Genomic DNA, 9,643 nt, shown 5'->3' on the forward strand with positions numbered 1-9,643 from the left:
GAAAACTCATCTTCCTTGGTTAGAATCTGAACTCAGACACTTAATAGTTGTGTGACCCTGAACAAATCACTTAACCTTGTTTGCCTCAGAATTGTAAAATAAATTGGAGAAGGAAATGGAAAACCACTTCAGTATCTCTGCCAAGAAAATTCCAAATAGGATATTGAAGAGTTGGATACAAATGAAATGAGTGAACAACAAATCTTAGAAAGATAGAATAAGACTGTGTTCACTCTTCCCCTCAAATTTTTCACTCATAATCTACCTCCATTTATCTTTTATATTCCTCACTACAAATTTTTGCTTAGTTCTGCAATGACCATCAAAAAAGACTATATGTTTTCAATCTTATTTTCCCTGACTTTTCTACCTCTTTTAAATCTCTGAAAGTGGATAATTTTGACCTTCTTTAATCCTTTTACTTATATTCTAGAACACTTTCTTAGTGACATATCAAGTCATTTGAAGAATTTTTGATATTTCAAATATTGCAAGATTTTCTCCTCTAAAATATTTAATATAAAATTATGTATCAAAATGTTTATGACATGAAAACCTTCTAAAAATCAAACTAGTATTAATAATGGGTCTATAATGTGACAGATAAAAAGACCAAAGTTAACAGTCCTTCCCTTCAGAAAGCTTACATTATAGTAAGGGGGAGCCAGAATAAACACATATAAGTATATACAGGTTATACACAAAATGAATACAAAGAGGTTTTGGAGGGGTGTCAGAAAAGTATTCATGTAGAAGGTGGTACTTGTGCTAAATTTTCAAGAGAAGGCAATGAAGAAGGAATGCATCTAGGTATGGGCAACAAAAGATGGATAAAAGGCATACAAATTATTGTGTGTTGTATGTGAGGAACTGAAAGCAGAACAGAATGATGGGACAGTAGAATGTGTGGAGGGGAGTGAGAATGTAAAAAAGACTGGGAAGGTAGGAAAGCACTAGGTTCTGAAGAGTTTTAAATGACAATCAAATGATTTTGTTTGATCTTTAAGGCAATAAGAGTTTATGAGGAGGGGGAAGGAAGAAATATGGTTGCCATTTAGGAAAATCACTTCACTGGCTATGTAGAGAAGAGATAAGAGAAAGTAACTTGAAGAAAGTAAAACAATTAGGAGGCTACTGCAACAGTCTACAAAAGAAGTGATGGCTCTGTGATTGGAGGAGAGCATACATTTTTAGTAAGACAAGATTTAAATTCCTCTATTTTGTACCAAAAATTTCCCTGACAATTCCTTTATCTTTAGGATATCCCAAACCCTAAGGGCCCCTGAATCAGTATTTACAGGTTTCACACCACATCCTTGAAGCCTTATCAGTTTCTTTAGCTGTATCAATTTCAGAAATCCTGTTGTAGACCATTCTATTTGCTTTTACCTTTCAGTTTGTTCCCTCATTGTTAGAAAATAGTTATTCATTTTTCTACTCCAAATTGGTTATTGCCCAGGGGTACTTTTAGTATTGCTTTTCGCATTTGCATTAAATCATATCTAGGAGTATGACCTTAAAATTTACCTAAATCTAGACGATTTGTTTCTATTAGACTATCACTATTCTCAATTGATCTCTGTATCTGCTTCCTCATTTTTCTACCACAACGAAGGTACAATTTGTTCAGTTTCTGAAGCAAATACTCTCAAATCCTCTCCCTTCTCTCTTTGTATCCAAACCACTGACAAATCTACTTCCACATATCACCCAAAAGTATCCCTTAGCTTTCATATACCTTATCAAACCTTAAATCTTATTCCTTCTTATACCAGCCTCCTGCTCCCACCCTCAAAATCAACCTTTTAAAACAAGATTTCTCACCTGTTCTTATTATACTTTCAGAATTGCCAATTATACATAGTACAGTGGAACCACTGTATACTTCTAGTGTTCAATCAACAAGCATTTATTAAGCACCTATATTCTAGGCACTGTGCTAGGTTCCTTAGGAAACAAATACAATGGTGAGGCAATTCCTCTTTTTAAGTAGCTTACATTCTAACCTAGAACCCATCAACCTGCTTTTAAAATATTTTGGTAACTGTATTTTAATATAATTGGTCTCTTTTGTAATCTTACGTGTTTTATGCATTTTCAAATATTATCAAACAAGTGGTTCATAAGCCTCACCAAACTGCTAAAGGAGTACAGAACACAAAAAAGGTTACTGTACTTGTGTGATACATATTCATAAATAAATCATACTGAAGATAAATACAAAATAAATACCTGGTGACAGGAGGGAGTGGGGCACTAACAATTAGGAGCAGAAAAGTCCTCTTGGAGGTGGTGTTACTTGTTACAGCCTTGTTACTCAAGGCTGAACCTTGGTAGGAACTAGGGTTTCCAAGAGGCAGAAGTGAGAATGGGATGCATGGATTGAGGGGAAGGGGGTGTGCATCCTGTGCAAGGAAGGAAATAAGTATTTATTAAATGCTATTATATTACTGTGTTTCCCCGATAATAAGACCTATCCCTAAAATAAGCCCTCCCCTTACTGTGTAAGATTCCTCTAAAATAAGCCCTCTCCCGAAAATAAGCCCTATTGAGATTGCTACTGTAGTGAAGGTGATCCCCTGCGCTACACGCTACATTACGGTACCCTCTGTATGCACCGTCCCCCCCCCCCGTGAAACGCACGTCACGCTCCGAGCTGCATCCAATCAGAGCTGCAGCAGTGAGCGCGTCATCCTGTTCTTTATTGAATTCATTATTGAATAAAGGTACATTTTTTTGTTCACATTTACCTGTTTATTAAAATTGCTGTCAATGTTCATTAAAATAAGCCCTCCCCTGAAAATAAGCCCTCTGGTGTTTTTCTGTCCAAAAAATTTAATAAGACAGTGTCTTATTATCGAGGAAACACGGTATATGCCAGACACTTTCCTAAGTGCTTTACAAATATTATGTCTTCTAGTCCTCATAATAACTCTGTGAGGTAGGTACTAATATTGGCTCCATTTCACAAATGAGGAAACTGAGGTTAAGAGAAATTAAGTGATTTGCTCACATAGTGTCTGAAGCAGGATTTGAATTCAGGTCTTCTTGATTCTAGTTGAACTAGCATGGAAGTGAGAAATGGAAAGTGACATATGGAGAAGAACAAGTAGTACAGTTTAGCTAGAACACATGAGGCATGAAGGGGATTATTTAGTCCGAGAAGTTAGGCTAGAGTCAGATTAATAAGGACTTTAAATGCTAAAGAGGTCTATTCTAAAGAGGTGTGACATGAAGGCACTGGTGATAAAAGATACTGAAGCTTCTTGAGCACAGAAATAGCTGCAAGACCTGTGCTTTAAGATCATTTTGGCAGAATGGATTTGAGAAGAAAAAGACTGGATAAAGGGAAGCCAATTAGGAGAAGGCAATAGTCCAGGAAAGAGACAATGAAGGCCTGTACTAAAGTGACTGTAACACTTTCCACACAAATAAAGTCAGATCTAAATAACTGGAAAAGCATCAGTTGTTCATGGGTAGGCTGAGACAATAAAATGACAATTCTACCTAAATTAATTTACCTATTCACTGCCATATAAAACTATCAAAAATTATTTATAGAGCCAGAAAAAAAATAATAACAAAACTCTTCTGGAAAAACAAAAGGTCCAGAATATCAAGGGAATTAATGAAAAGAAATGCAAGGAAAGGTGGCCTAGCTGTACTAGATCTTAAATTGTTTTATAAAGCAGTAAGCATCAAAACTACGTGGTACTGGTTAAGAAACAGAATGGTGGAACAATGGAATAAGTTAGGTACATAAGACACATCAGTCAATCATGATAGTAATCTATTGCTTGCTAAACCCAAAGACTCCAGCCTCTGGGATAAGAACACACTATTTGACAAAAACTGGTGGGAAAACTGGAAAATAATATGGCAGAAACTGGGTATAGACCAACATCTTACACTGTATACCAAAATAAAGTCAAAATGGGTACACGATTTAGATATAAAGGCTGATATATAAGCAAATTGGGAGAGGAAGGAATAGTTTACCTGTCAGATTTATGGAGAACAGAAAAATTTATGACCAAACACGAGATAGAGAACATTATGAAATGCAAAATGGATAATTTTTATTAGATTAAACTGAAAAATTTTTGCACAAAGTCAATGTGACTTTGACTTCCCATGATTAGGAAGGAAGCAGAAAACTAGGAAAGAATTTTTACAACCAGTGTCTCTGATACAGGCCTCATTTCTAAAATATATAAAGAAATGCATCAAATTTATAAGAATGTAAGTCATTCCCCGATTGATAAATGCTAAAAGAATATGAACAGGCAGTTTTCAGATGAAGAAATTAAAGTTATCTTATAGTCGCATGAAAAAATGCTCTAAATCACTACCGATTAGAGAAATACAAATTAAAACTCTGAGGTATCACCTCACACCTGTCAGACTAGCTAATATGACAGAAAAGGAAAATGATAAGTGTTGGAGACGTGGGGAAATTGGAACACTAATGCATTCATTGTTGGTGGAATTGTGAATTGATCCAACCATTCTGGAGAGCAATTTGGAACTATGCCCAAAGGACAACCATACAAAGGACATACCCTTTGATCCAGCAGTACTACTACCAAGTCTGTATCCCAAAGATATCAGACAAATGGGAAAAGGACCTACATGTACAAAAATATTCATAGTAGCAATTTTTGTGGTGGTAAAGAATAAGAAACTGAGGGGAAGCCCATCAGTTTGGTAATGACTGAACAAATTGTGGTATATGAATGTAATGGAATACTATTGTGCTGTAAGAAATAATGAGCAGGCAGACTTCAGAAAAACCTGGAAAGACTTTAATGAACTGATGCTGAGCAAAGTGAGCAGAACCAGGAGAACATTGTACACATTAAGAGCCACACTGTGCAATGACTAACTTCGATAGACTTAGCTCTTCTCAGCAATACAAGGATCTAAGACAACTCCAAAACACTCATGATGGAAAATGCCATCCACATCCAGAAAAAGAATTATGGAGTCTGAATGCAGATGGAAGCATACTATTTGCTCTCTTTTTGTTTGCTTCTTCTTTCTCATGGTTTCTCCTACTGGTTCTAATTCTTCTTTACAACATGACTAATGTGAAAATAGGTTCAATATGAATGTATATGTAGAGCCTATAGCAAATTACATGCCATCTTGGGATGAAGGGAGGAGAGAGATGGGGAGAAAATTTGAAACTCAAAATCTTATGGAAGTGAATGTTGAAAACTAAGCATTTTTTTTTTTTAAAGTGACTAGTGTGAATACAGAATAGTAAGAGATGTTGAAGAATTGAGAATTGTTGGTAAATAATGAGAGAAGGAAGAGTGGAGGACCACTCCTCAGCTGCAAATTAGGGTGACTGGACTGGTAGCACTTTCAGTAGAAACAGGGAAGGAGGAAGAAGGTCTACGGGCAAGATATTTAGTTCTTTTGTTTGAGGCATTTAGAGGGGGGACGGCAAGGCAATTGGGATTAAGTGACTTGCCCAAGGTCACACAGCTATGTAAGTGTCAAGTGTCTGAGGCTGCATTTAAACTCAGGTCCTCCTGACTTCAGGGCTGGTACTCTCTACTCACTGTGCCACTTAGTTGTGCTCCCCCTCCCCCCTTTTTTCCTTGTTTCATCTTCCGTTTATTTTACCCAGAATTTCTGTTGAGTCCTAGTTTGTATCTGAGAACAGTCTTAGTTTTATTCATTGGCAGCATCAGTTTCCCACATCGTAGAAGTACAGGTTGGCACATATACGTAACATGATGATAGAAAACAAAATATAGTAAATTAAATTGCTTATGGGCAGCCCAAGTGGAGACATCCCACAGGCAGTTAAGTGTTGATGGAGTTTCAAAAAGACAAAAGTTCTGGGTATGAAGATCTGGGAGTCATCAGCAAAAAGTTATAGAAACTGAGGAGATACAGTGCAGAGAAATACATAAAGAGGTCCCAGGGCAAAGCTTGGTGATCATGCTATGGTTAGGGTGCAGGACAAAGATGATGATCCTACAAAGGATCAGTCTAACTAACAGGTAGAAAAAGAATTTTGATGGATGAGGGTCACAAACATTCAGGAAGAATACTCAGGTAAAGGGAGTCAATAGTGGCAGATACTGCAGAGAAGACAAGAAGAATAAGGTGGGAGAAAAGGCTATGGGATTTAACAATTAAGGGACCATTTTAGAATTTTCTGTTAGAATGAAGAGCTCTCTTAAAGAGGGGAGGGGAAGGAATACAGGACGTCAAAGCAAAAAATACCAATAAAAATTAAAAAAAATCATTCATGACTATAGATAATGTAGTTTCAGTTCACTCAGGGGGATGAGACTCAAAGGAAAAAGTGAAAAGGGAGAAAGAAAATAATGAGTATAGACAGCTTTTTCTATTAGTATGGCTATGAAAGAGAGAGGAATAAGATGTCAACTTAAGGGAAAGGTGGGATCAGGTAGATTTAAGGATGGGAGAGATCTAAGCATGTTTGAAAGCAACAAAGACACAGTGGGTAAGAATGAGCTGCAAATTAAGGATAAGAGATAACTGAAGGGACAAGCTGCTGACATGAATTCTGTGTAGAACCAGAAAGGAGGGAGGGATCCTAATTGATGACTTAAGGTTTTTTTGGTGAATAATGGAGCAAAGTCTTTTGCTGGAAAGGGAAGCAAGATGGTGTAGACTGCTTGAGAAGGGCAGTTATGGAAAAACAATAGCTGGAGACAGCACAATTAGAATGCTGTTCACAGTGAGTAAAAGTACTGGGACACAGCAATGAGGTGCCAGGTGAGAATGGTAACAAATGTGTAGTGAAGCGCAGCTGAACTTTTCTTCCAGCAGTACTGGTTTGAGTATAGGATATTTAGTTGAACTTATAGGTGTAACTTCCAACCTATCACATTACATCAAACTTTTACTGCTGGTAACTGTCTCCCCACCCCTCCAATTCCCCAAGATTTAGCTCGTAGAACACTGGAATATGTAAATCATGAAGTTACTTTGTATGAAAATCTTATAATTATGCGCTATTACAGTTTCTCTATCACAGTACAATGTAGCAATGTACTGCTTTTACAGCAGCAAGTAGTTTAAATTCCCATTAGGCACACTTTACCAGTTTATATTCTTAAGGAGAACTTGAGAACAAAAGCATAAAGCAATTTAAAACTACCTGGATCCCAAATGCTCTATGACATCTTTACAGACTCCCAAATCTTCTGACTACTCCACACTTGTCTTCAGCTCTTCCTTCCTTTCTGCTCAAAATGTACACTATTTCAACTGCCTTCAAGCATTCCTCTCATCCTAAACAAACTCAGGACCCCCGGAAAAAGAGTGAGATATGTATAAGTAGACGCATCTATCTACTCCTGTGTGATTTTCATGGGCCTTTAAGTGTAAGACACCTTCTGCTCCCAAGGCGGATGTCCCAGAGCCAGAGGGGCAAATTCGTTGTTGTTCATTCGTTTCAGTGGTGTCCAACTCTTCATGACCCCATTTGGGGTTTTCCTGGCAAAGATAATGGAGTGATTTGCCATTTCTTTCTCCAGCTCATTTTACAGTTACTCCTCTGAGACAAAACAGTTAAGTGACTTGCCTAGAGTCACCCAGCTAGTAAGTGTCTGAGGCCATATTTGAATTCGAGTCTTCTTGGCCGAAGACCCTATCCACTGCACCGCCTTTTTAAAGCCCCCAGTACCTTCTTGGCATTGCAAGGTTTCAGATGAAACAAAGACTATGATTACTACCATGAACCCCTCCTCGAGTAATGTTCTCTTGGCTTCACTGGGATACGTGGAAGGAAAAGGCTTTGCGAGCCAGGCTAAGCAGGAGAGTGAAGCTCTAGAGCCTTTCACAAGCAGCCAACAACCTCCTTAATTAAAGTATCGTTGACGCCCGGTTCATTACCCTCCACAGAACCTGTTTCCACGTCGGACATCGCGCTAGACTGAACTTCGAGCGGACCAGGACATGGTCCCCAAGGCTCCCACCCCATCTCCTCGTCATCGAGGTGCGGTGGGGGCCGTAAGGGTAGCAATGGGGGGGCGAACCCGGGTGTCGACGCGGCCCCCGCCCGCCCGGATATGACGGTGTCACCGCCCGGGGTGCTCCCCCTTCTTCAGTCCCCCCTTCTCCCCCGCCCGTAATGTGAAAAGCACCGAAGATGGGATGAACGTCCGGCTACTGGGGTCACGTACCCAGGTGAGGAGGCTCTCGCACAGCTCCACCCGCTCCAGGGACTCCACGTTAAACATCTTCCACTCTGGAGTCCAGGCGGCGGCACCACCCTCCCCGCCGAGCCGGAAACCACCACCGCCACCGCCGCCGCGGCCTGTGTCCGGAGAGTCCGGGCCGCTGAGCCGGCCTCCCCTGCCCACTCCTACCGCCTACGCTTCCCCCCGGCCCTTGAAACGGCCCCGGGCCCGTCACCGCTCTTTCCCCACGTCCAGCTCCCGCCTGCGCGCCGGCTCTGCGCGTTCTCGACCACGCCCGCAGTCCGCTGGACTATCCCTCCTCCCCAGCCAGCTTGTGGCTGCGGCCGCTGCCGCCCCCACTGCGCACAATCACATTCCTCGCCGGCCAGTCGGTCCGAGCCGTCAACGACGTAAGCGCGCGACCCTGACACCCGGCGCCTCTTGCGTGCTCGACGCGCACGCGCGGACCGGGGATTGTCTACTCACTCCTACCCTACCCCCTTCGCGGACGCTTGGGATTTGCGCTTGCGCTAGCAGTGATGGGGAAACCTCAGTATATGAATAAATAAAATATGAACCAGTGACTGTTGCTGGGGGAGGGGTAGCGGGGCAAGTCGCCGGAAATAATCTCTCTCTCTCTTAGTCAACTGAAATTGACGTTCTGCTTTGTCAGCTGTTGAGAAAGGTACGCGCGCTCCCGCCCCGCTGCCGGCTCTCAGGGGGCGCACGGCCGCGCGCTCCCTCCGTCCCTGGCCAGGGATCTGTGGCTCCTCCCACGTACCCCTTTAGACCGGTTCCGCCACACCCCCGCCCAGGTCCCGTCCCCGCCCCCGCCCCCGGGCCGCTCTCTTGCTCTCTCCTCCTGCTCCTCCTCCAGAGGGAGCTGGAGAGCGGGAGGGGAGCGGGACTGGGGGGGGGGGGGGGAGTCACCCGTTGCTGGGCAGCCCTGAGGCGGTCGGGAGCAAGTCTTCCGGCTTCGGAGTCCGCCTCATCCTTAAGGGGCCTGGCAGATCGCCTGCGTGGGAGTCGCGCCGGAGCCTCTTCCGGGCCCGGGACGTTGTGCCGGATTTCCCCAGGCCTGCGCCTCCGAAGCGCCGAGCGGAGATAACTGGAGGCTGGACCAGGTGCGCGTCCCGGGGCCGGCCCGCCACGGACTGGCCGCCCGAGGTGCGTGATGGGGCCCCCGTCCCCGCGCCCCTGCCGGCCTTCCTTGGTGTGGAGCCCAGTCGGCCCCTTCCCTGGGCCTTTTCATTGATTCTCTGGGGCCTCAAGGACTGGGAGGAGGTGTGGGCAGGTGGCTGCCGCTCCTGGTGGTGGGTGAGTATTTAGGCCTGGAGCTCCTTCCCCGGCACGCACTCTGGAGAATTGGGGTCCCCCGCTCTTTCCCACCGTCAGCATTGCGGCTACTTAGCTCTCTCAGTCCCCTTGGCTTCTTGGAGGAGGGGGCAAGATGTGGTTGTCACAAATGGTTA

At 42.9% G+C, this 9,643-nt stretch overlaps 2 protein-coding genes across 7 annotated transcripts in view; one reads left to right on the forward strand and one right to left on the reverse strand.

Annotated features, from left to right (window-relative positions):
• Positions 1–8,620, reverse strand: part of HOOK3 (hook microtubule tethering protein 3) — a 126,028-nt gene extending 117,408 nt beyond the window's left edge. The window contains exon 1 of the mRNA XM_069075795.1: positions 8,175–8,620. Coding sequence (XP_068931896.1) covers positions 8,175–8,231 — 57 coding nt within the window. The 5' untranslated portion in view covers positions 8,232–8,620. The remainder of the gene's footprint in view (positions 1–8,174) is intronic.
• Positions 8,621–8,726: 106 nt separating this feature from the next.
• The window catches only part of RNF170 (ring finger protein 170), a 57,376-nt gene continuing 56,459 nt past the window's right edge, over positions 8,727–9,643 (forward strand). For 2 of the 6 annotated variants that reach the window (XM_069075796.1, XM_069075800.1), the window contains exon 1: positions 9,157–9,488. The gene's annotated coding sequence lies outside the window, so the exon portion shown is untranslated. Of the gene's footprint in view, positions 8,857–8,998; positions 9,489–9,643 lie in introns of those variants that run through there. The other 4 variants (XM_069075799.1, XM_069075802.1, XM_069075797.1 and 1 more) reach the window with 4 other exon arrangements.

This window comes from Petaurus breviceps, unplaced genomic scaffold (assembly GCF_028583685.1).
Source record: "Petaurus breviceps papuanus isolate PSGF00001 unplaced genomic scaffold, PetGlider_PUasm1.0 90919, whole genome shotgun sequence".
Classification (NCBI taxonomy): Eukaryota; Metazoa; Chordata; class Mammalia; order Diprotodontia; family Petauridae; genus Petaurus; species Petaurus breviceps.